The sequence below is a fragment of the Jaculus jaculus genome, chromosome 2 (assembly GCF_020740685.1).
Source record: "Jaculus jaculus isolate mJacJac1 chromosome 2, mJacJac1.mat.Y.cur, whole genome shotgun sequence".
Taxonomy (NCBI): Eukaryota; Metazoa; Chordata; class Mammalia; order Rodentia; family Dipodidae; genus Jaculus; species Jaculus jaculus.
Window position 1 is genome coordinate 119,760,320 of NC_059103.1, and position 25,801 is coordinate 119,786,120.

The 25,801-nt window shown below is 40.2% G+C and overlaps 1 protein-coding gene and 1 non-coding gene across 4 annotated transcripts; both read left to right on the top strand.

Moving 5' to 3' along the window:
• The first annotated feature begins 3,176 nt into the window (after positions 1 to 3,176).
• On the top strand, positions 3,177 to 25,660 carry Paqr3 (progestin and adipoQ receptor family member 3). 3 transcript variants are annotated; one of them, XM_004653376.2, is made up of 6 exons: positions 3,179 to 3,444; positions 6,453 to 6,615; positions 12,190 to 12,345; positions 16,504 to 16,701; positions 18,921 to 19,011; positions 23,206 to 25,660. In XM_004653376.2, the coding sequence occupies exons 1-6, from the start codon at positions 3,260 to 3,262 to the stop codon at positions 23,346 to 23,348; spliced, it is 936 nt and encodes a 311-aa protein (XP_004653433.2). In that variant the 5' UTR covers positions 3,179 to 3,259; the 3' UTR covers positions 23,349 to 25,660. The 3 variants fall into 3 exon arrangements, with proteins under 3 accessions (XP_045000604.1, XP_004653433.2, XP_045000605.1); XM_045144670.1 differs by lacking the exon at positions 3,179 to 3,444 and adding an exon at positions 12,009 to 12,077 and having other exon boundaries at positions 6,477 to 6,615; XM_045144669.1 differs by lacking the exon at positions 16,504 to 16,701 and having other exon boundaries at positions 3,177 to 3,444.
• LOC123458869 lies at positions 20,809 to 20,965 on the top strand. Its single transcript, XR_006635820.1, has one exon. It is a non-coding gene; the product is annotated as a U1 spliceosomal RNA (small nuclear RNA).
• Positions 25,661 to 25,801: the final 141 nt, after the last annotated feature.

The window sequence follows — 25,801 nt, forward strand, 5'->3', positions numbered from 1 at the left end:
ACTTCTTCACATTTCATAGTTGTAACACAAAAGAAAATCATAAATTAAGACTTTTTTCTCAAAAACTTCAGTGGAAATATCACATAGGCAGGTTACAATAAAATGGAGAAATCTCTGATGTCGGTTTCAGGTTCTGTCTGATGACATTTTAAACTTTTGTGGGACTGCAGAGATGGCTTAGTGGTTAAGCGATTGCTTGTGAAGTCTAAGGACCCCAGTTTGAGGCTCAATTACCCACGACCCACGTTAGCCAGATGCACAAGGGGGGCACGTCTGGAGTTCCTTTGTAGTGGCTGGAGGCCCTGGTGTGCCCATTCTCTCTCTCTCTCTCTCTCTCTCTCTCTCTCTCTCTCTCTCTCTCTCTCTGCCTCTTTCTCTCTCTGTCGCTCTCAAGCAATAAATAACAAACAAAAAATGTTTTTAAACTTTTGTGTTGCTGGGAGCTGATGGTCTGTTAACACATTCTAATAGGTCTCCTGTGAAAGTTACAGGATGTTAGTTAGATCAGATTCAGAGATGGGCAATGAATGGTTATTAAGGTGGCCAAGACAGTCTCTGATCTGAAATGTTCCAACTCTCCACAACACAGTGTTCAAATCAGTCAGTCTACCTTACGTGGTAGAAAAGAAACTAAAAGTTCAACTAATTCACTGAGTTACTGTGACATAGTTGCTGAGGAGCTCAAATTTATCTTTGTCAGCAGATGGAAAAATCCCAAAGAAGGAACTATCCAGAAAGTGCCCAAAGGGATGATAAGAAGGAAAGACAGTTTAGACTTAAGCAAAGTAAAATGGAGTCATTGTTAGGGTGGCCTGACTACAGAAATGATTGATATGCAAATTGACACATCTTTTTTGTTCACTAACCCCTCCCCTTGGCTATGAAAACTACAAAATGGAAATAAAATCTCAGCTCCAGCCAAAGCTTCTTTGGAGGGCTATCTCAAGCTTTTTGGCCCCCAGATAGTAAACTCTTCTATTCACTCATTGTGGCATTAGAGTGATCTTTCCAGAGAATTTCTACAACTCTTGTAGAATCTCGACAAAGATGTAACTGGGTTTTGTTTGTTTGCTTTTGTTTTGTTTTTCTGGAAACTTCAGTTCACATTTACCTTGAGCAGTATGTGCATTTAACATTGTTCAATGCTGACACCGTGCCCAGTAGTATTTTCACTCCTATTTGACCAATAAGAAAACTGGGCACAGAGAATTTACATAATTTATACAATGAACTGAACAGGAATTCAAACTAGGGTGCTGTGTGCTTGAAAGTTGTATCTCAAAAACGATCCAACATCGCTAACACTTTGATAACAAATAATAGGTATGAGTGATTATTGCATGCTTTGGAAGCTTCAAACCAACTACCGTAAAGTATGCATGCAGTATTTTTAGCTGAAAGAGATTGAGAAGGTCTCAGAAGCAAGAAGCTCTTTACTGCCCTCCTTTCTTCTCTTCTGTTCTCCCGTAAGGGCAAAGACACCAGAATTTCTTCCTACTAAGATAATTAAAACCAGAACTCCTTTCTCCAAAATGAGCCATGAGACCTAGAAAGGCCAATTAGTGTTTTCTCTGCTGCTCTCTGTGAAGTATGGTCATGAAGAACGTTTTGACCTACCTTACTTGAAACTTGGTCAGAAGGCCTTCAGTCCAGAAGAGTACTTCCCTAAGCCCTTGAAGTCAGGAAGAAGCTGAGAACTTGCTGTTGCCCTCCGTGCACCGCTGTCAGATCATGCTCTTGTTATCCAGTCGTGTTTCTCCACACTTCACTTCTTTCATCAGACAGCACAGAAAAACACATTTCCCTGGGTCACTTTGGTCACTTGAAACACTGTCTTAAAAATGAACATGATTTTCTCTTTAAAAAAAATTTGAGTTGGGGGGTTCGAGGTAGGGTCTCGCTCTATCCCAGGCTGTCCTGGACTTCACTATATAGTCTCAGGCTGGACTCCAACTCACACCGAGCCTCCTACCTCTGCCTTCCATGTGCTGGGATTAAAGGCGTGCACCACCACTCCCATCTTAAAAATTTTAATATAGGTTCTCAGTAAGGAACTTTGCAATGGTTGCGGAAATGATTTTTTTCTTTCATAGTGGCCAACAACGGGCTTGGGGCTTTACACATAAGCATGTACTTTCGTCCGTTGTGTTGTTCTTGTGTATAGACAGCGGCATGGCAAAACCGATTGCTTGAAACAAAGCCACCACTGAGCACTGTTGTCACTATGCCCCACATGCTTTTGCTCTGTTCTACCTCATTATGTTAGGCAAGTAGATTTCCTAATTTTCACTGTGATTTCGCCCGCCCATATTCTCGGTTCCTCCATTGCAGACTCCGTTCCATCCTATTGCGGCCAGAGAACTCACTTGGAGTAGTCGTCTGCGTTTCAAACGTGTGGGGGCTTTGCTTTATGGGTCAGCACGCCCCTGTCTGGCTTTTGTTCCATGCGCATCGGGTTTGCTCCATTCCCAATTTCTCCAAGGACCTGGCTGCAGTTTAGAGCACCTCGGATGATGTGTGAGTGTGTGTATGTGTGTGTGTGTGTGTGTGTGTGTGTGTGTGTCCCTCCAACATAAGCCAACCAGTGTGTGTGTGTGTGGGGGGGGTGAGTTAGCTCTAGCCATTTTCCTTTCCACTCCCTCCCTTTCGTAGGCTTCTAATTAAAAACAGAAAGGAGGGTTGGAATGTGAAAGCCTAAGAACCCGGGTTGGAGGCTTGAATCCCTAGGACCCACGTAAGCCAGATGCACAAGGTGGCGCATGCATCTGGAGTTTGTTTAGAGCAGCTGGAGGCCCTGGTGTGCCCATTCTCTTTCTCTGTCTTTCTCAAAGAAATAAAGAAAAATAAACAACAATTGAAAAAAAAATTCCCCCAAAACAGAAAAGGAGCACTCCTTGCACGCTCTCCTGGAGTTTGGAGCTTCAGGCTTTTGCAGGGGAGAAAACCCTAGGCCACCGCGCAGCCGCCCGCCGCAGCCCCGAGCAGCCGAGGGGCGGGGCCTAGAGGGCCTGGGGGCGGGGCCGGGGGCGGGGCCTCGAGGGCTGCGCGGCCGGGCCGGGGCGGGGCGGAGCGGCGCGCTGACGTCAGAGCGGCCCGCGACACGGGCGGTGCGCGGGCGCTGAGGCGGCGGCGTGTAGCGGAGCGGGGACCTGGGCCGCGCCGTCGGTCCTCGCGGGGTGTCTGCGAGCGGGGCCGGGGCGGGGGCGGCGGCGGGAAGCCCCCTCCCCGGGTCCGGGGGAACGCTCCCGGGCGGGGAACCATGCATCAGAAGCTGCTCAAGAGCGCGCACTACATCGAGCTGGGCAGCTACCAGTACTGGCCGGTGCTGGTGCCCCGCGGCATCCGCCTCTACACCTACGAGCAGATCCCCGTGTCCCTCAAAGACAACCCGTACATCACGGACGGCTACCGGGCCTACCTGCCTTCCAGGCTCTGCATCAAAAGGTACGGTCTGACCTCGCCCGGCGCCCCTCCTCGCCCCTTCCCCCGCGTTCATCATTTCCTCACTCCCCATCCTTTCATCCCCTCTGCCACCTGGTCTCCCACCCCGGGCCCGCTGGAGCCACGCATGACAATGGCACCGACAGTGGTCGTCATTGACAGTTCTCCTGTGGCGCTTGCTTTGCTATTTACAAAGCGCTTTCACATCCTTCATGCACGCTGGAATAGACCACAATGTCTGTGGCTGGACCATTATTCGCTTTGGGTTACCTGGGCTTTGTTGTTTTAAGAACAACCCTTTGGGAAATCAGATGCTTTGGGCCAGCTAAATTCCTCTCTAATAGAAACCAGTTCACACTGTTGTTAGAAAGCCCTGATTCACTCATCTAGCAAGTACTTACAGAGCCCCTGCTAGGTACTAGGACTGTACCAGGTCTTGCAGAAAACAGCAGACGTGGTTCTTGTTCCCATGAAGCTACAAAGGTCTAACCTGGGTGACAAACACTAAAAAGATAATTACACTATTACATAATAGTCACCTGTAGCAAAGAGCTGTAAGGAGGCACCCAGTCTCCACTAGAGCACCTTGGAAGCATCTCCAAGAAGGGGATTTCATTATTAGTCTAGACCCGTAAACAGAGTCCTTGAAGCCATGTGTTGAAAAAAAACTGAAAATTTTTGATCTTACAGTTTTTTAGAGTATTTTTTCTGTCAAAGGGCAGCTACCACCTTAGCAGAATTTAGATACAAAGGCTTAGCTCCGGATCACTGAAGTGGTAAACCCCAGTGCGAGAATGTGTGGGCTATTGAGTCTCTTGATCCAGCACAGTCTGTCCCCATCCTTATTTCCTTTTGTTCTGCTTTGAACGTATTTCTGTGACTCATGGTCAAGACGTGACATTACTGTCTGTTCTTATGGCTTTAATGGATGAGCAACAGGACTTCACAGTTTTTATCCTAATTACAGCTTTACTCCCCAGTGCCTCCTATAAATCATGACATAAGAAGTTGGAGCTGGGCCAGGCTGTGGCTATGGACTTCCAGGAGGATAGGACAGGCAGTGAATTGACTTACCTACTTTCCACCCACTTAACGGTGGTCCTCTGCATTGTAGCATCTGAATTCAAGTCTCCTGGAGTATAAAGCATTAGATCTTGAGCTGTTGGATCAAGCAGTCAAGTGTCTGAACTGGCTTCTGACAGCCATGAGAACTTAAGCAGCAGTTAACTTTTAAGAGCATTATCCCTCCCTTGCAAAATTAGGGGTAATGACAATATCTGCTAGAGGGTTTTGAGGGTTAAGTGTAAAGTGCTAAACATGTCCTAGAACTTAATAAGCACTCAGTGAATGGTTGCTGTTATTCCTAATAATTTGGAACAAGTGATCATGAAGATGGTTATTGACTGTTTTAGGTGCCTTTTCTTACAATAAAAGAGGATCAGTCTTCCACTGGGAATATTTTTGTAAGCGATTTTCCCACCAACTTGGTCTTACCCAGGTTCTACGTTTACCCTCTTGGTTTTTAACTTTTTCTTGTTGTTGTTGTTGTTGTTTTCTGAGGCAGGGTCTCGCTCTAGCCCAGGCTGGCCTCAAACTAACAGCAACCTTCCTACTTTTGTCTCCAGTGTCTGGGATTAAAGACATGTGCCACCATGCCTGGCTTTATCGTTTTTTTTTTCTTTTTTCACTTATTTACTTGTGTGTGTCCAAGGGTCACTTGCTGCTGTAAACAAATCCCTGTCTGGTCCTGCTTTACTTGTGTAGTTGAGGAATTGAATTCTGGGTCTATAGATTTTGCAAGCAAGTGCCTTTAATTGTGGAGCCATCTCCCCACTGCTTCTTTTCCCTTTTTTTTGAAGTAGGGTCTCACTTCTGGCCCAGGCTGACCTGGAATTCACTATGGAGTCTCAGGGTGGCTTGAACTCACGGCAATCCACCTACCTCTGCCTCCCGAGTACTGGGATTAAAGGCATGCGCCACCACGCCCGGCTCTTTCTTTTCACTTTTAAGAGTGACCAAGACAGAATTAGTATTTGAAGACAGTTTTGTATGACCTGACAATTCTACCTGGATTCTGTTCCTCAGAAAGAACATGGAAACTGTGTTCAGTTATTCAGAGAAAATGAAACTTTCTGAGGCTATAGGCAGAAGTAGTATTGTCAAAACAGTCCTGTATTTAGATGTTCTCTAGAACATGCTTTTAGCCCTTACCCCAGTTGTAGGTAGTCTTTATATTTGATGCTATACAAGATGAAGTCCAGATTTCCAGATACAAGATCCACATTATTCTTGATGTTCATTAGTTAATTTGAGACACTGCTATATTTTCCACTTGTAAAAACAAGAAAGTGAGACTATAGTGACTGGTGCACATAGCTAGTTAGTATAATTTCTACCCACTTGTGCTGCCCAGGCAAGTTAGTAGTCAAGACACTTTACAAGGACCAACAGTACCCACATTTAAAGGACCTTCCCATTCTAAAATCTCCCTCCACCTAGACACTAGTCTCTGGGCTTGCACAGCAAAGTTGTTCTGGCATGTCTATCTTAACCTTCCAGTGGATCAATTTGTATGAATTTTCTTAAGTCCATTTGATGTTATATTTGTATTTCACAGGCACTTTAAAAATATTTGAAATTTGTGCTTAGGCTTTCCATTTCTAGCTTTCTAGCTAATGTATAGTTTCTGATCGCATACTCGTTTCTGTAGACAGTAATCTGCACAAGGCACTCTTATTCAGAAAAATGATGCAGTCAAATAATTAGTCAGTATGATAGTAGAGTCAAGCACCAAAAAGCTCTTAAGATCCTAGGATTAGTGGAAATTGGGTAGGGGTGGGGGAGTTATAGGTACTATTGGTTAAATGACTTACCAAATTTAGAAAGGCACAGATAGAGTTAAAGGCTTAAAGTAGCAAGTGTTGGACAACTTCTTGAAATTATCACTAACCTTTGAATGCTGATACTATGGGCCAGTATCAATCTGAAATTCATGTCTGCTTACTTTCCAGCTTGTTTATTTTATCTAACGAGACAGTAAACATCTGGAGTCATTTGCTGGGTTTCTTTCTCTTCTTCACCCTGGGAATCTATGACATGACCTCCGTGTTACCCTCAGCTAGTGCATCCAGAGAAGATTTTGTAATTTGTTCTATTTGTCTTTTCTGCTTCCAGGTAAGCCATTTCACAAACATTGCTATAGGAAAAGAAAACATTTATTGGGCAGGTTTGGGCAGGTGGCCTTATTTTAGATCCAACACTTACTTGAAGAGCCCCTTTGGGCACATGGCTCAGCTTGCTCACTTCCATGACATAAGCACCACAAAAGCCTGTTCACATATACTTGGATCTTATTGTTAAAATATATTTGGAATCCTCTAAATTGCACAGATTGAGATGATATTTATTTCTTTCTTCTTCTGTTTAATCTGTGGGAGAGGGTCCTGATCTCAGCTGGGCAGCCAAGGACAACAGTGACTCTGTGGTCTTTCTGCCTCAGCCTCTCCCTTTCCCATGTGCCTGGATTATAATAAACATAATTACCACACCCTGCTTTTTGCTTTTTATCTGTTTAGACATCTCTGTTTTATGATTAATAGCAGGATAAGACTCTGATTTTACTCTATTATCTGGCTGAAGTAGATCCCTAGTGTGTAATTAAAACCTGTTTGGAAAGTTGTTTTTTTTTTTTTCCCCTACTTAAAATATACCTGTGGGGACCTGGAGAGATGGTTCGGAGGGCAAGAACACTTGCTGTGTAAGCATGAGGACTTGAATTTGACCTCTAGCACCCATGTAAAAAGCTAGAAATGGCTAGACTACCTGTCATCCCAGCACTGAGAAGGGGTGGAGACAGGAGGATCACTAGAAGGGCTCCCATGGTCAGTAAGTCTAACTAAATGAACAAACAAAGCTGGTACAACATCTCTATGATTTTTAGATTTGTTATCTTCATATTGCCTTTATTTTACTGTCTTACTTGCTACTATTAATCTGTTGTTCTGATGCTTTTGAACCTTTTTGTTGACAATTCTCATATATTTACATAATGTATTTTGATCATAATACCCTACACTACCATTGTAGCCCCTCCAAGTCCCCCTTTCACTAAACCCTTTCTCTCTAACTAGTCCCTCTTCTCGTTTGATATCCTTCCTTTTGTCCTGCGCCATCATACGTGACAGAACGTTGATGGGCCTAATAGTGCTCAGGTTTTGTGCTGATAATTACATGTGTTATGAGATAATAAATAAGTGCAACCACCACCTCATGTCTGGCAGACAGTTTTCCAAAGCACTCCTCCCCTTCTTTCTGCCTTCTCTTCTGCAGTGTTCTCTGAGTCTTAGAGAGAGTGATGTATATGTCTTATATACTGCTAAACACTCAACAGTCACTGCTTCTCAGCACTTTGTTGAGTTTTGAGTCTCCCCATAGTTACTGCTATCTCTAAAAAAAGCTGCTCTGACCAAAGGTGAAAGCCAGCACTGACCTATGGGCATAAAAACAAATACTTAGAGGGCAATTTGATGGGCACAGCATATTTATTCAGCAAACAACAGTAGTAGCTTCTGCCTCTTGGCCTATAACCTTCCAAGCTATAGGCTTTTAAAAAATGATATTTATTTATTTATTTATTTATTTATTTATTTATGTGTGTGAGAGAGAGAATGGGCTTATCAGGGCCTAGCCACTGCAAATAAACTCCAGATGCATGCGCCCACTTGTGTATCTGGCTAACGTAGGTCCTGAGGAGTCGAACTGGGTTCCTTTGGCTTTATAGGCAAATGCCTTAATTGCTAAGCCATCTCTCCAGCCCCAAGCTATAGGCTTTTGACTAGGTTTTTCAGCTCTAGGCATGAATTCTCTTGGGAAGTAGGCCTCAAATCCAGCTAGAAGTTGGTCACTGCCATAATAGTCATTGTACATCTTGCCTGACTGGCCAGTTGTGTAGCTTATATAGGGTCCATTGCTGGTTAAGACTGTTGATAACTTTTCCCTTCCAGCATTCTGCATAGCAGTTTTTAGCATTATGATAGGTAACCATGAGGGAGAAGGCTTCCATTCAGTTTCAACTTAATCTCTGAATGTTCTGCAACCAAAGGATGTGGTATCTTCAGGACTAAGGTCTTAACTAAATAGTCCTGGTGGGCAACGAAGAGCATTTGCTATAGCCTGTATTATTTTGGAGGCCTCAGAAGAACCCCCTGAATAACTCACTGGGATTTACCTATAACAACCTTTGGCTTCTGGGCATAGCATTTATTTGCCCCTTCAAGGTACTTCTGCCCGAGCTCTTTTTTAAAAATTGTATTTTTAAAGTAGCTAACAATGAATTAAATTTCCAATGGGCTTTTTCATGTCTTAAGTTTTGGTGAAGCCTACTCTTCCCCCATCCCTTTTCCCTGACCCCACTTGAGCCTTTTCACTCCCAGTATTCTGGCCCTCTATTTCTTTTCTTTTCTTTAAAAAAATTATTTATTAGAGAGAGAAAGATAAAGACAGAGAGAATGGGTATGCCAGTTTCTCTTCCTGCTGCAAAAGAACTCCAGATGCATGCACCACCTTGTACATCTGGCTTACATGAGACCTGGGGAATCAAACCTGGGTCCTTTGACTTTGCATGCAAGTGCCTTAACCTCCAAGCCATCCCTCCAGCCCATGGCCCTCTATTTCTATTATACCTTCCCCTTAAGTCCCTCACTATGGCCCTTTCTAGATTCTTGGCCTCTGCTGACTAATGCTTTAATGTTAGCTGCCTTTGATCATTTTTAATTTGCTTGGTTTCATATGCTTTCAGCTTCTATTCATTTTTTAACTTCTGTTTTTATTCGTTATATTACAGTTGTGATTTTCCCAAGGATCTACAGACGTGCCTTTTAAAATTAAGTTAATACTTTTTCAAATGGATTATTTTAAAGCACAAAATGTGGGTCATAAGCCTGTCAACATTTTAATAAACAATACAAAATACAGGAAAACAGGAAAGTGAAAAGAGAAAGCTTATCATCTAACTTTGCCCTGGCAGACTCAGACCAGCACTTTGTTCATTGTGAGAGGTGAACCTATAAACCAACTGCACAGATGTTTTGTTTTCATTGCACCATATACTTCAGACAATCATCATTTACTTAAAACTTTGGCACTAAAGAACCAAGAAATACATCAAGAACATGTCCTTTTCCTTTTTTTTTTTTTAAATCCTAATTCCAGGTTAGTTTATTAAATATTTAATGTCTCTGTAGACTTCAAGGCCCTGAGCTGGGCAGTGGCAGCACAATGAGAATGCCCACCATAATACTTCCAGGTTTATGGCGCATGGCCACAGGGATAATTAGAGACTACTATCAAACTTGTTAGAATTAGGTTTAATTGGGTGAGTGAATTCTTATAGCCTAATAGCTTAAAAAGTCACAGGCTAGTAAGAATTAGAAGCAGTGGAAGGAACTGTGGCTAAATTCATTGTTAGTGAATGTCTTTGAATCTGTCAATTGAGGTTAGGTCTAATGAACAAGGTATCAATCAAATATTTGTCCATTTTACTGTCTTGGTAGTGTGTTGCTTAGAGAATATTTCTCATTTGAACCTGTTTCATATTGCCTCATTTCCTCCAGTCATTGTCCTAATAAACTTGTGCCACTATTCCCCAGGCAGGGCTGTTTCTGTAATCTCTCGCCTTAGCTTGTCTAGTCTATATCTTTGTAAGGGTGCACTTAATTAATATCTTCAGTAGTGTCATACCTAGTCAAGTTAAAACATTGTGTTGTATAGTACTTTAAATTGTAAGAAGAAAACCATATTATATTCTTTAGTGGTTCTGTATTTTTATCGTATTACGTTAATGATGTGTTTGTACTTTTTTAAATGTCCCTAGTGAATACTAGCTTGTACCCTAAGATGCAGCCCAGGTGTCAGCCCTCCTGTGGTGATCCTTCCACTCTTCGTCTTCATTCCCACCCACAGATTCACAGACACAAGATAGGACTCTCCCTTCTTTTTTTTTTTTAAATAATATTTTGTTCATTTTTATTTATTTATTGGAGAGTGACAGAGAGAGAGAAAGAGGCAGATAGAGAGAGAGAGAGAATGAGTGCGCCAGGGCCTCCAGCCACTGCAAACTCAGACGCATGCACCCCTTTGTGTATCTGGCTAACGTGGGTCCTGGGGAATTGAGCCTCGAACGGGGGTCCTTAGGCCTCACAGGAAAGCGCTTAACTGCTAAGCCATCTCTCCAGCCCAGGTCTCTCCCTTCTTGATTTCTTCATTGCGTTCTTGAATAACTTTTTCTATTAGACTTCTTTTTTAAAAATTTTAATTTAATTTATTTATTTGAGAGAGAGAGAAAGAAGCAGAGAGAGAGAGTGAGAAAATGGGTATGCCAGGGCCTCTAGCCATGTAGACCTCCAGACACATGTGGTACCTTGTACATCTGGCTTATGTGGGTACTGAGGAATCGAACCTGGGTTCTTTGGCTTTGCAGGCAAATGCCTTAACCACTAACCAATCTCTCCAGCCCCCATATTAGACTTCTTATATAGCAGTATTTGTTTGTTTCTCAAAATGTCTTGGAGAGTAGAGGTTTCACTCTTATATCCCCTTGCAATGCATACTTCATGGACAGAGGAAGTACGGACCAGCTGATTGAATCATATTAGCTTTGCCATCAATTTGGAAAAAATAAAATTAAGTCCTTATTTTTCTTAGATATAAGAAAACCATATTTACTTAAGAGTTTAAGAGTAATTTTGTATAATGTTACTCAGGTGGTATAATGAATGCATTAGTAAATATTTAAAAAAAGAATTTATCATGGTTTGCATTATATCACAGGCACTGAGCACATGAATTAAAAGACTCTGGAAGGAGGGTTGGGGAGATGCTCAATCAGTAAAGTGCTTCCTACATAACCATGAGGACCTGAGTTCGAATCTCAGTACCCACATAAAAGCTGGGTGTGGTAGCACGTGACTGGAATCCCAGTACTGGGGCGGCAGAGATAAGAGGATTCCCTGGGGCTTGCTGGCTAGCTCATTTAGCTGAATCAGTGAGCTCCAGGGTCAGTGGGAGGCCCTGTCTCAAGAAATAAGGTGGAGAGTGATTGAGGGAAGATACCCAATGTCAACCTCTGGCCTTAGTATGCACATGTATCTACACATACATGAACTTACACACATCATAGGAATGCATGTATACATGTACCACTACGTACGTGAAAAGAAAATATCAAATATGTGTGAGGCTGTATAGCATTGTTATTAGTTCCTTCTTGGGAATAGGTTGGGTGGGATGGGCTTAGTTTTTTACATCATTAAAGTTATGTTATTTGATTTTAAAAGTAAGTGTTAAGTGGATGTCTTTTTGTCATTAAAATTTTATTTATTTTTAATGTTTATCAGTTAGTTTTTAAAAAAAAATCTCATACATGATCAATGTATCCTTGGAAGATGTTATAAAAATATTTGCATTTATTTTCATAATTCTTTTATATTTATTTATAATTTTACATTATAAAATGGCTATCATTTAAAATTTCCTTTTTTGTGATTGTTGTCCCCATTTTGCTCATGAAGGAACTGAGACCTACATAGACATGACATAGCATCTGCAATATGAGGCACAGAGCTAGACATCAATGCAAGGTGTGCTTGACTCAAAAACCTGTTCTCTTAAACCTCTCCCTGAATGTCATAAACAATTTCTTCCAGTTCTTTTGTTTTACTTTGTTTTAAGATTGTTTTTTCTTTTCCATAGGTCTGTATGCTCTGTTCAGTGGGTTATCACCTTTTTTCCTGCCATCGGTCAGAAAAAACGTGTCGAAGATGGATGGCATTAGATTATGCAGGAATTTCTATTGGAATTTTGGGCTGCTATGTCTCAGGAGTATTTTATGCATTTTATTGTAATAATGTAAGTAGCTTAAAACATTTCATACTCTCACCTTGCATAAAAGTTTTGAGTTTTCTTTCAATAATTCATTTAAATTTCTGAACATATAATTAACTTACAGCATAAACAGAATTCAGTGTGAGCAAAAACTTATTTTTTGGAAAGATCCCTATGATCCAAAATATTTATTATCAGTTCCATACTTATTTTGCTAATTTTCCGTTGAAAATATATATACATAGATAGCCAGGTGTGGTGGCACACACCTATAGTCCCTGGACTCAGTAGCAGCATGGGGCAGGAGGATCTTGAGTTCCAGGCTAGGCTAAACTACATAGCAAGACTCTTTCAGTTTCAGAACATTGAAAAGGAAGGCTGTCACCTTTGTTCTCCTATCATATTGTTTGATTTTTTTTTTTTCCTTTTGTCCTTTTACCTCCTTTTCAGACTCAGATCTATACTTTTTCCTCAGGAACAGTGCACCTCCTAGGAGTTCTAGTATTTTTCCCAAAGAGCAGAGCTTGTCCTGCCTAAGCTGCCCTCTCCCCATGTAGCAGGTGCTCTAAGCCACAGTGTTCGGAACGGCTGACTGGAAAGACCGACAACAGCACATAATCCCTGTGCTCAGGACCCTTGTCTCCACGTGATGAAAGAAAACTCAATATGTCTGATAATCTAGAACTAGCAGCAAAAGATTATAAATTAAGTTTTGAGTATGCTAAGAGTATTGTTAGTTGTATACACTTAAGTGTGAGCCACTTGTATTTCAGGTCTAATTACATTATGCCATAGGCATAAAATAAAAATCTATATGTGAACTAATTTGGTAAATTGATTTGATTTTAGCAGTGAACTGTTCTTTTTTTTTTTTTTTTTTACAAAGAAATGAATAACTTATTCATTTTGCATGAAACTTTTAGTACCTTCAGAAACTTAAGAGAAACATGCTAATTGGGAGCCTAAGTATAGTCACATAATATTTTGAATTACTTGATTATTTTATTCTATATTTCACTAAAATTGGTTTCTTTTTTAAACTTTTTATTGACAGCATCTGTATACAGCATACCATGATCATAGTCTCCTCTCAACACCCTCCTTTTTCTGCCTCTCCGCTAAATTCCTAATCTATTTTTTGACAATTTTTAATGTATGTACAAAATGTATTTTCCATTGCTGCCTCACCTTTCTCTATTTTTCCGTATCCCCCTTCTCCTTTCTCTACCCCTTCTTGCTTCCAAAAAGTCCCACTACTCTTTTTTTAATTGATTATGAAGTTTATTATGTGACCTTATTAGGTGGATGATCATATTCCTATCAAATTATACTCTTATATCTTTTCTTCCCTACCCCCAATCCACTGAGGGTCCTCAGTGGGTTTATCAGTGTTCTTGGTAGTATCATTAGTTAGTTTCTGTTAGGGTCTGTAGTAGTCAGTTCCACAATGCTGGAATGAGCTATCAAACAGACACAGTTCATAGGATGAAGGGATGTATTTCAAGCTTACAAATGAAGGGGGAAGTTCTATCTTTGGCAGAAGATACTGCTTCAATATGTCAAAGCAGAGAGAAACAACCAAACAGCCAGCAAACCCCAAAAAGCAGTGAACACAAAACCAGCAGCAGGCAGGACACCCCTCCCTTTCCCAACCTCAGACCTCCTTGTGTACCTTTGGGCTGGAATTTAGAACCTCCCCCAAATACACCTTTGGGCTAGACCCCAGGATCCACCTCCTAGTGACAGCTCCTTCAGCCTCAAGTTCCAAGTTACAAGCTTTATAAAACACCTAAGTCTATGGGGGACATACATTCAAAGTACCATGGGGTGTGGGGGACATACATTCAAATTACTATTGGGTGTGGGGGACAATGGATACTCCTTCCCACCCCTCTTCCACAATGTTCCCTAAGCCTTGACAGATGTTCTATAAAACTAAGTGATAAGCTGTCTGCAACATCTGAATTTCTACTTTGAGGCACTTTGAGTGAGTGTCCTCTGTCTATTGCCATCTCCCTGGAGGTGGTTGTCAAGCTAGCAGTGAGAGCAGCACTCATGTTTAGATCATCACTTCCTCTGTAGTATCTCCTGGGTCCTGGCAGATGTGATGGAGATGGGTCATGCTAGGCATTCAGCTCTCTTTTCTTGTCATATTGATGAATCTTTGTTCTCCCTGAGTTTACTGGTTTTTGTAAACCAAAACAGAGAGCAAGACAAAACAAGAGTGAGAGTAGTATGTATTAATGGTGATAACGTCTAGTTACTTAGATTTTTGGATGGGCATAGCAACTTTTGTTGGCCAAAGGTCAGTGGGGGCTTCTCTCTGGACTCTGTGCATGGGCTTCTAGCTTGGTTCTCAGTACCATGTATGAGTTCTCTTCCACTGAGCAGGCTTCATATCCAGTCAGAGAGCCCTTCGTTATCACGTAGGTTATGTGCCACTGTTCACAGGTGTGTACATCTTGTCCAGCTGGTTGATTTTGTAGCTTGCAGTGTCCCCTGCTGGAAACCAGTTTCTAGAGTGGGACCTCTATCCCACTTCCTCCCACCCTGCAAAAAAAAAAAAAAAAAAAAAAAACCTTAGAAAAGAACTACTTGAACTAATACTCTATTATCATATAAAGAAAAAAAAAATACTTTCTTCTCTCTGGTTTCTAATAACTTCCAAGTATTCAGTTTATGGTGGCCTTTTGCCTTTCAAGGAACACATGCTGCCTTGAGAAAGTCTGGAAACCCTTGGCTCAGGAGAGCATACATTTGGTCATGTGTTTTACAGTCTCACATAGGATTTCAGGAAGTAAATAGTTCTACAGAAGCCAAAGTTAAGAATTCTTAATTTTTAAAAAAAATATTTTGTTGACAAATTTCATACAGGAATATACTGTATCTATGTTATATTCACCCCCACCTCTTCTATCTAGTGCTGACTTTTGGGTCAATACATGTGCCTTTTTACTACTCACTTGTATATTTAAATATCTCACAAGCTCTTCCACCATACTTAATATATTCTAAATTGAACATTTAAAGCCATTCAGGCTGAAAAGTGCCAAGCTTTTGTCTTTGTCTTTGTCTTCTGGCCTCTCTCATATCCAGTCATTAAGGGCATCCTTTACTTCAGAAATGGTTGTGAATCTGGTGTCTATGTCTATGTGCTTCAACCCAGCCCCATTCTCTCTGGGTAAACTACCCTAATGTCTGTCTGGTTGGCTTCTTCTCTTCTACACTGATGTAAAAATACTCTTTCTAATAAGTCAGTTTAAGAAATGACCATATCACCGAACGAAGGCAAAAACAAAAACATTAAAATGGAAGAAGATAGGAGGAAAGAAGAAAGATGGGAAAGGGAGAGAAAGGAGGATAGTCCAAAGGAATTACGTAATTTTTTAAAAATAAAGTTTTTATTTTAATAAAAAAGAATATTTTAAGAAAGTAGAGCAAAAAAAATTACCATGTCATCTTATTCTTTCTTATTTGCCTTTGGAGTTTTTGTTTTGAAATAAAGTCTCTCCATGTCTTTCAGGCCTGCCTTGACTTCACAGTCCTTCTGCCTTAGTCTCTGAGCTCTAGAATTACAGGGGTGCATCATCCTGTGAAGCTTTCATGTCTTGCAATAGTCCCCAGTGTCAGCATGACATTTCAGCCTGACCTCTTCTGCCTTTTAAGCTTCCTTTCTCCAACTTTTCTGTGCATTTGCTGCTTTGTTCCTTGAGAGTTCCTTCCTCCCACACATTCTATATCTTCCTCCAAACCTGGTTTAGATGTTGTTTCCTCTGAGAAGCATGTGAGCCACCCTAGGTAACCATTATTCTTGCATCAGTGGTTCTACAACATTCTGTTCATGACTCAATCACAATATTATTACATTGCCACCCACTTACATGTCTGCCCCTCCCACAGTCTTGGGGAGGCCATGTCTCAGTCTGCTTTCTTTCTACCAGGTCTTTAGAAAGATATTCTGCAGAATAAATATGATTCTTTACCAGTTCACTTTGGAATTTGGTTTATCATCTTATTTAACAGGTATATGGAACATGCATTTTTTTAAATAAAGGAAAATTCTGCTTGGAATGAAAATACTGAGTAAATAAAGTCTGTAATGTATAGTGCCAAAGCTAAAATTACTCCTTCCTTCCCTTGTTCTTCATAACAGACTTGAATTTCTGTTCCCTTTCACTGTAGTATTGGCGCCAGGTGTACTTGATCACCGTGCTGGCTATGATCTTGGCGGTGTTCTTTGCGCAGATTCATCCCAGTTACCTCACACAGCAGTGGCAGAGGCTCCGTTCAGTCATCTTCTGTTCTGTTTCGGGATATGGTGTCATCCCTACTCTACACTGGGTCTGGCTCAATGGGGGAATCAGTGCTCCTATTGTACAGGTACGCTGAGTATAGTCAGTATTTTTGGTGGTTTTATCTTTTAGTTTTATTTCTTTTGGGTAAAGTGGTATGATTAGGCCAAGTAAGTAGCCTTTTATCTTTTGAAAGCATATTTTTATTGGATATTGAAACCATAATTTTCTCAGCTGTAGCTTTCAAAGATAGATGTAAAGTTTCTCTCGTTTCTTTCTGATGTGTCATTCTGTGAAATAACATTCTTAGATCTTTTTTTCTGTTCCCGTTGGTATGCAAATTCCTAAGTCCTTTTTCTATGGAGGAGAATTGAAGAGTTTTCAGTGGTGTCTGCTGGGTCAGCACAGTGAAAAAAGTAACCAAATTATTGATGTGGGAACAGTTGATTTCTTTTGAGGGGTAAGCAATGAGGAATTTGGAAGGGCTTTTGGTCAGACCAGTTGGTTTTAAGAGCTCTATGGGATGTAAAGGTAGGCATGGGGTTTAGAATTAAGGACAGAGTTTGAGAGTAGTGAGAAACATTTACAAACAACATTATACTGGTTGCTGGAACCAGAGAAGCATATTCAGCCTACTAAGAGCTGTTCAGTTCAGATACTGTGCCGAAGCAGTGCAAAAAAACCAATGAGAACTCCACAGTCCTCAGAAGAGGCTGGTAAATAAGATTCACATTCTTAGAGAACCTTGTAAAAATGCTGTGTGTGCTAGTGAGAAAATGTGAAAGTTCCTAATATAAGTAAATATTCTAAGATAGATGGTATAAAGGATGCTTGTTGTAAAGGACCCTTTGTCTGGAATGTGGTACTTCAGTGATGGTTTCTCTCCCCCCAAAAAAGAATCAGTTCAGTGGAAGAGGCCTGAATGTTAGATGTTGTCACCAACATATAGGAAAACACTTGAGTAATAAAAAAGGGTAATAAAGGCTAGAGGGATGGCTTAGCAGTTAAGGTACTTGCCTGCAAAGCCAAAGGACCTCGGTTCGATTCTCCAGTGCCCACTTAAGCCAGATATACAAGGTAGTGCATGCATCTGGAGTTTGTTTGCAGTGGCTGGAGGCCCTGCATTCCCATTCTCTTTGTCTCTCTTTCCTCTCTCAAGTAAATGAATAAATAAATAATATATTTTAAAAGGTAATAAAAGGTTCTGTTATAATATAATGATCAGGATACTTTGAGGAGAGTGCTGCTTGCCTCAAAAGATGAGGGATGAGGAGAAAGCTGTGACAGCATCATGAAGACACAGGTAATCTTGATGCATATGGAACATTGTTTTCCCAGTGATTTCTATTCCTCATGGGAAGTAGCCACCCTAGACTCAGTTCTAATTAGAAATGAAGGGATGGCTGTTAATACAGTTGTGATTAAAATTTTGATGTAGTAAATATGTCCCCTTTTAAGACAAAAAGATCAAGATTTTTTAAGAAAGTGGGTTTTGGAGAAATCTTAGGAAAAAATAAGAATATAACCATATTATAAAACTTAAACTAGAAATACAGTATAGAAAGACAAAGATGGAATTCTAATGTAATCAAAGATCATTCTAGTGAGAAAGCAAACAGGCCTTTAGAGAAATTCTCTAAAACACTTATTTTTAAAAGGTGAAAAAAGATTCCTTTACCCAAGATAAAACGTTCTGGAAGGGTTGATCCAAACATGTGGGTGAATTTTGTTTTAGAATATTTAAGAAATTGAGGTTGATTTTCCTGAAGAATACAGGATTTGAAAAAGAAAGAGAAATTTGACTTTATTTCTTAAGGAAATTATTGGAATTGGGTTGTAACCAGATTGTGTATGTTCCATCTGGCTGATTTCTTGGTCAGGAGAAATCTTTTCCACAGAGTCAGCACCAAGATGGAGTTCTTCACATGTCATGTTCAAGAGGACCATGTATCTGGGACTTTGGTTCTGGGCAGGACTATTTAGATTTTCCAACCTACTTACTCCCTGGTAACTGCTCCCACACTCCTTGTATTCCGCACCTGCATTGCAGAGGCACCAAGCCCCCTCAGGGCCATCAGAGTCACTGGGAAAGCTCTGGGCCATTCAGTAGCCTGACATTTTGGACATGAACCATACTCCATTCCTGTGAACCACTTCCTGCAGAATAAAAGCAAAGCTGGAGTTACTGGAGACTGTCAACAGGATAATTGGGATTTAGCAATCTTAAGTCCCACATCTGTACTCAAAAAAAAATATGGGATTTCAGTAGCAATAGGAAAATCAGAGAAAACATGTTTTGCTTTCCAGGATTTTGCACCACGTGTAGTTGTGATGTATGTGATCGCTCTTCTTGCTTTCCTGTTCTACATTTCCAAAGTTCCAGAACGGTACTTCCCAGGTAGGCTTTACTTTTATCATGCTTTTGTAGTCCTATTCTGAAAGATGCTTGAAGAAAGTGCTTCAAAGACTTAAAACTTAGACTGAGTTGTTCAATATTATTAAATGGTTGTTCTAATTCCAAGCCCTATCTACAGTTTTAGATTTCACTGGCTTTCACAGATTTTTCCTTTGTCCTGACAATGAGAGTTGGATCCAGTAGGTGGTGTTGCCACTGTTTTAGAGTTATGGACTCATGACAAAGCTGGCGTTAGGACACAGAATCTGGTAGTTCCCTACCTCCCCTCCCCCCACCACCCAGTCAGTTAATTTTTTAAAGTGGAGCTACTACCATTAGCTGCCATTTTCTTATTATATACCAACTGATATTAGTGGTGTTTTTAATGCATGTATACATAAGGCAAGAAATATAGGAAGAGACAAAAGCAAAACAGAAACTAGGCTTAGGGTCACTTCTCAGTACATTAGTGCCTGTCTTATCTATGGTTTAGTTATCTGAAGGACACCACACTTTAAAGGTGTATTTGTATTGATCCAAAGGTGAGAAAGCACATTAACCTAAGTTTCAATGTAATTATTACATGTTATTTTACAAAACTTTTTGTCATCCAGCATGCATAGGGATTATTGGTACTGTATGTAGCTTCAGTCATCTACTGTGTGAATCTTGGAATGAATTATTGGGGGAGAAGAGACTATGTGTTCCATACAGAGTCTACCCAAGAAATAAAGTCACAGTTCTGGCTTTTAGCTTCTTAATATCAGTGCTAAGAAAACAAAAGTGAAGAACCTTTATGTCTTTCAAAACATTCACAAGGCATCCATTCAAGAAAAAGAAATATTTTTCCCTGTAAGGGGGACATAGAATTCCATGTGAAAATGAAGAGTACACTGGCTAGAGTTCAATAAACTTCTACAAAATGTACTTGCAACCTTTAGGACTATAGCCCTGGAGTTGGACTGCTTAGGTTCAAATGACACATTAGCCACTTATTAGCAACATAAGCTGGATAAGTTATGTAAGTTTCCTTAGATCAAGTTCCTCATCTGAAACATGATTTATTTTTGTGTGAGACAGGGTCTTACATCCTAAGCTGGCCTTAAACTCACTATGTAGCAAAGGATGATCTTATTTATTTATTTATTTATTTAAGAGCGACAGACACAGAGAGAAAGACAGATAGTGGGAGAGAGAGAATGGGTGCGCCAGGGCTTCCAGCCTCTGCAAACGAACTCCAGACGCTTGCGCCCCCTTGTGCATCTGGCTAACGTGGGACCTGGGGAACCGAGCCTCGAACCGGGGTCCTTAGGCTTCACAGGCAAGCGCTTAACCGCTAAGCCATCTCTCCAGCCCCGCAAAGGATGATCTTGAACTTCTGATCCTCTTGCCTCTACCTCGATTACAGGCATGTGCTATCATTGCTGGTTTATGCAGTGCTGGCAGTCAGACTCGGGGCACTCTACCAGTGGACCTTCAGTCACTCTCCGTCATCTGATACGTGGGGATAATACTTTTGTCCTGGGATCATTGTGAGAACGTGTACATAACATAATGTAGTTCCCAGTGTATAGTAAGCACAAGTGAATGTTAGAATGATTATAGTATGTCCCCTCGAGCTTGTCGTGGTAAACGTGGTTTCATAAAGGCAAGAACTAGGCACATTAGGCAAGCACCAGCTTGACTCGTACATGACATTTGGAATCCTCTTCAAGTTGGAGGACTGAAGGACTAGGAGCAGTTTAAGTCCAAACTGCAAACGTGTCTCTCCTCCTTCCTGGGCTACAAACCATTTCCAAAATAATTAGCTGCCAAGGGAGATACCATGATGAATACAAAGGTGATTTTCCCGCTGTGAGGCTTATCCATTGCACTCTGACTGTGCTGACTTCCCACATGTGGAAAACTTGACTGCATAATTTGCAGCAGTGGAGGACTGGATTCATGCTTCCTTCTAAAAACAAAAAAGCACTTCCAAATTGAATTGAGATAGCAGTGTACCATTCCTCACTTGTGTTAGGGAAGGAGGAAAAATGAGAAATCCTCAGGCATTCTTCTGTAAACTTGTTTCTCACCACTGAGCTATAAATAAGAATGAGTAGTGTGAAAAAAACAAAAAGCCAAATGTATAGACATTGGGATTTGTGAATACAACTACAATATGTCTCCAGTTTGTGAAGAGTACAGTTCTGTTACATTTTCATATGACGTTTAATAACTCTGTTCAAACTTCCAGAGCTGCAGGTATAATAGCTCTGGTAGAGCACTTAACTAACATGCGCAAGGGGCCTTGGTTTAGTTCTTAGTTCTACAAAAGATAATTAAAACATAAATATATGCATATGTAACTATTTCCTCATCACAGACCAGTATGGATCTTTTTACCATATGATTATGACCATGTGTTTTTAGATTTATATTTAAACTGGCAGGTAAGAATGGTCTTAACACAGGACAGTTACAAAAGGTCAAATATGACATGGCTTTTCTTTAAGATGAGCACAACATAAGTGTGCCTGTGTGTGGTTGACTGCAAGTACATTACAGAAGTCTGAGGAGATGGTCTCACTTGCTCAGATGTTTATAGCCTCTCATGGATGAAGGAAACGTGGGCAGTGCAGACATTGAATATTGGGATATAAATTTATACCTCAAACAGCTCAGATTAAAATTTTAAAACATAAATGCCACAGTAGTGCTTGTAGATTCACTGATCTACAAGGTGTTAGTATATCTCTAGTATAAGATAGTAATCCTGTTTATTTTTTTTAGTGTGTGTGTGTGTGTGTGTGTGTGTGTGTGTGTGTTGAGAAAGAGAAATGGTGTGCCAGAGCCTCCAGTCACTGTAATCAAACTGCAGACATGTGCCACCTACTGTTCATGTGCAACCTTGCATGCTTGCATCACCTCATGCATCTGGCTTATGTGGGACTTGGTGAGTTGAACTTGAGTCTATAGGCTTGGCAGGCAAATGCCTGAAGTGCTAAGCCATCTCTCTGGCCCCCTTTTTGTTTCTTTCAAAACAAATCTGGGTGGAGAGATGGCTTAGTGGCTAAGGCACTTGTCTGCAAAGCCAAAGGACCTCAGTTCAATTCCCCAGGACCCACATAAGCCAGATGTAAAGGTGGTGCATGCTTCTGGAGTTCATTTGCCGTGGTCCTGGCCCACCCATTCTCTCTCTTTGTCTTTCTGCCTCTTTTACTTTCTCTCAAATAAATAAATAAGTAAATAAATCTATGGGCTTCATAAGGAGTCATCGGAGTCCATGGCACCAAAGAAAAGCTAAGCATCCACACAGAAATAACCTGATAATTTGCAGTTTACAGTCTGTGCTCTGTAGTATTTTTGTTAACCAAAAAGAAAGAGGGCATTAGAGAATGTTTGTATCAACAACCACAGGAGTGCCATGGGTAATCAAAAGCTTACACTGAAATTGTTACAATTCCATATTTTCTTATTTACTGACAATTATTGGGCAGTTCCCCATGTATTAATGATCTAATCTCATTGGAACTTAACATTTAGCCCCACAGAGAAATTAAATTTGTTTTCTAAAGTTGTTTATGAACTGAATAACTTTAGTTAATTCTTTACTAAGATAATTGCATTAGTCAACATCACATTCAAGTCTGAGCTGTTTCCTTCCATACCTGTGTAAAACTTGCTCCTAGCAGGTTCATATTCAGCCTTGACAGGTCTGCTTCAAGCCAGTTTGTACCTAAAACCACTCCCTATTTGTAATACTAGTTCCTTTTGCCTATCTTATGTTCCCTTGCCCCATCTATTCCACCACCTATTTATTGACATATGGATGGTAAAGTTTCAGTTGAGTTCCTGAAACTGAGTTAGGTTTTTGAAAACAAAACTGGAATAGTATTTCTTTCTTTTTTTTTCTTCCCCACCCACCTGCCCCAAAGGTAGGGTCTTGCTCTAGCCCAGACTGACCTGGAATTCACTCTGTAGTCTCAGAGTAGGCGCGAATTCATGGCTATCCTCCTGCCTCTGCCTCCCAAGTGCCTGGGACTAAAGGAGTGCACCACTACGCCTGGTTACTAGAATGGTATTTCCAAAGTTCACATGAATACTTAAAATCTCTAATCTCCAGGCACCAAGACTACCAAAGTTTTCCTATTGCTAGCAAGAGGTGGTAGTGTATTTTTCTTTTAATAACTTATTTCTTTTTACTTTCTCTTTCAGGACAGCTAAACTACCTCGGATCAAGCCACCAGATATGGCACATCCTTGCAGTGGTGATGTTGTATTGGTGGCATCAGTCAACTGTGTATGTTATGCAGTACAGGCACAGCAAGCCTTGTCCTGACTATGTTTCACATTTGTGAGTTCAGGTATGGCCACCTGGTGAAGTCAGTTGTTAAGCAATATACAATGGGGAATTGTAGACCCTACTATTTTCAAGGTTCCCATTATTTTCTCCTTTTTCCTCTTGTTTAATGTATAATAATGCTTTATAAGAGTGGAAAAATATACTTGGGGATCTGCAGTCATAACTGCTGTACAACCCTTAAAACTGAGCTGTCTATACAGAGAGCTGAAATTAGATGGTGATCATAAAAGCATGTAGTTGGCAACAATGACTGTGGCCAGTGTAGAAGGAGGATTGATTTTGCTTAACACCAGCTTCATTTTCTTAGGAAGGGCTGGAGTCATCCTGTATGATTACTTCAATAGAAGATATTTTTATTGTCATAAATTTAAGTGTCTAATAAAGGCAAGGGCAGTTTACAAGATAATGAGAAACTGGCACTTAAATTATTTCCTTTAGCTACAGGTTCCCTTTTCCTTAGCAACATTGCTTTTTTTTGCCAAGACAAAACTTAAGTCTTTTAAGAGTATTGAGAAGAGGAAAGAAACATACATTGATGTTTTATAATAGATAATTGAGTGAGAAACTAAGGATGTGACTAAGCAACAAATTCTGTGCTCTAATAACCAAGCACCAGCCACCTAAGCCTTCCAGATATTTAATTCCATATTATAACTGAATTCCTGAGAATGGATTTTGATCCCAAAATTCCAGAATTACTTTCATGTCTAATTTGTAGTCCTACATTTCTTGATGATGGGGTCCCAACTGTATGGGTGCTACTCTCAAGGCCACAGGATCAGATGGCCCTGTTCTTGAACCGGAACTGAACCTTACGCCTTAGATCTCATGCATTATCCCACTGATGGTGATATGATTCACCTGTGCTCCAGTCCTGTTTATACGTGTATTAGCATTTCCATACATATAGTATGTATCAACAGTATAAAATTCAGATCTGAAACATTAAGCTTGTGTTTATAGTAATAGATCTCACTGCCCTATCACAATGTAACTTTCTTCTTTGGTCTCTTCATGTGCATAAATAAAACCTTTTACAGCATTCATAAAAACTTAAATTGAGCATAAAATACCACCAGTTTCTGAATGAATTAACTAGCTGTTTTAAATATCCACTTGTTCTCAGAAAAGTAGATTGAACTGTATACTTTTTTTTTTTTAAGACATTGAAGCTTATTCCAAAAATGCCTTTTATACATCCAGTATTAAGAAAGTTAATGTGCCTCAGTTACGCATCTGGAAAGTGTGTTGCTTATTTTTAGGGTAGTACTTTTGAAATACGAATTCTCTAGGCAAGGAGCACGTCCTCCCGGTCACCTCTGGCAGGTGCTGCACGCCATGCCCAGGGCTGATGGAGTGCCCCGCGGAGAATGGCTGCAGCACCCGTGTCACCACACATTTCAGTTCGTATGCTGAGTGTTGTAAGGTGGTCTTGGTGGGGTGACATGGGAGATTTCTCCTAAAGCATCTTTTAGTGGCTTACATGATACTGCTCCTAAATACATATTTTGGCCAAAAGAGGTATCTAGTTAAGTTAAAAATGAGGGGAATGACAAGTCATTTTAGGTATGGAGCCAGTTTTATTATAAACTGTACTCAACAATGGAATCTTGAGTTTTACTTTCTTTCACATATTAAAATGACTGAGCTTTTTCAGAATCTATGAGTTCTGTTATAATTGCGTACAATATAAAAAAGAGTATTCTTGGATTTTAAATTACTATTTCTTCTGACTATGGGGAAATGTAAGCATTTCAGTGTTCTTTGAACTATCATGAAAAAATGATCATCTCATTTTTATCTTTACTACAATGCATCTGTTATAAAAGAATGACTATGTATTGCTGTCAACTGTAATAACGTCTGTGTCAGCATTTGTTGACCACCTACTGTGTGCATAGCACTACTGATAAATTTTAAAACATTAACATTAAAGAAGATTTAAATTACCTACACATCTGAGCCTTGTAATTATGTATATTTATTTTATCAGTTTATTAAAATAAGATGAAAATTGTATTATCCAGCTACAGTATTTAAGAAAACTAGTTTTAATTTTACCTATGTGTATACTTATAAAAACTCCTTACCTAGACTTTAGAGGAACATTTTTAAATTATCTTTGTCTGTTTTCAGTTACCTAGAGCAGTTTATAGGGTTGCAATTAACTCACCACATTAGAAAAAATTCTTTTGTATAAAGCCATTTTTCAAATAGCAGTGTGCTTGTCTTTTTTGCTTATTAGAGTCCAGTTTAGTAAGCTGCATGGCAAAGTGTGTATAATGTAAATAAACTTGGTTTACTAAATATAAGTGATGCTTGTCATTCTTTGTGATATATCCTAGCTTTAAAAGCCTATTATAAAGTCAAAAATGAAGAATCAGAGACTGTTTTACTTCATAGTATGCTGCCTGGACCCAAGATTGTGCTTGCCTGGCATAAAAGTTG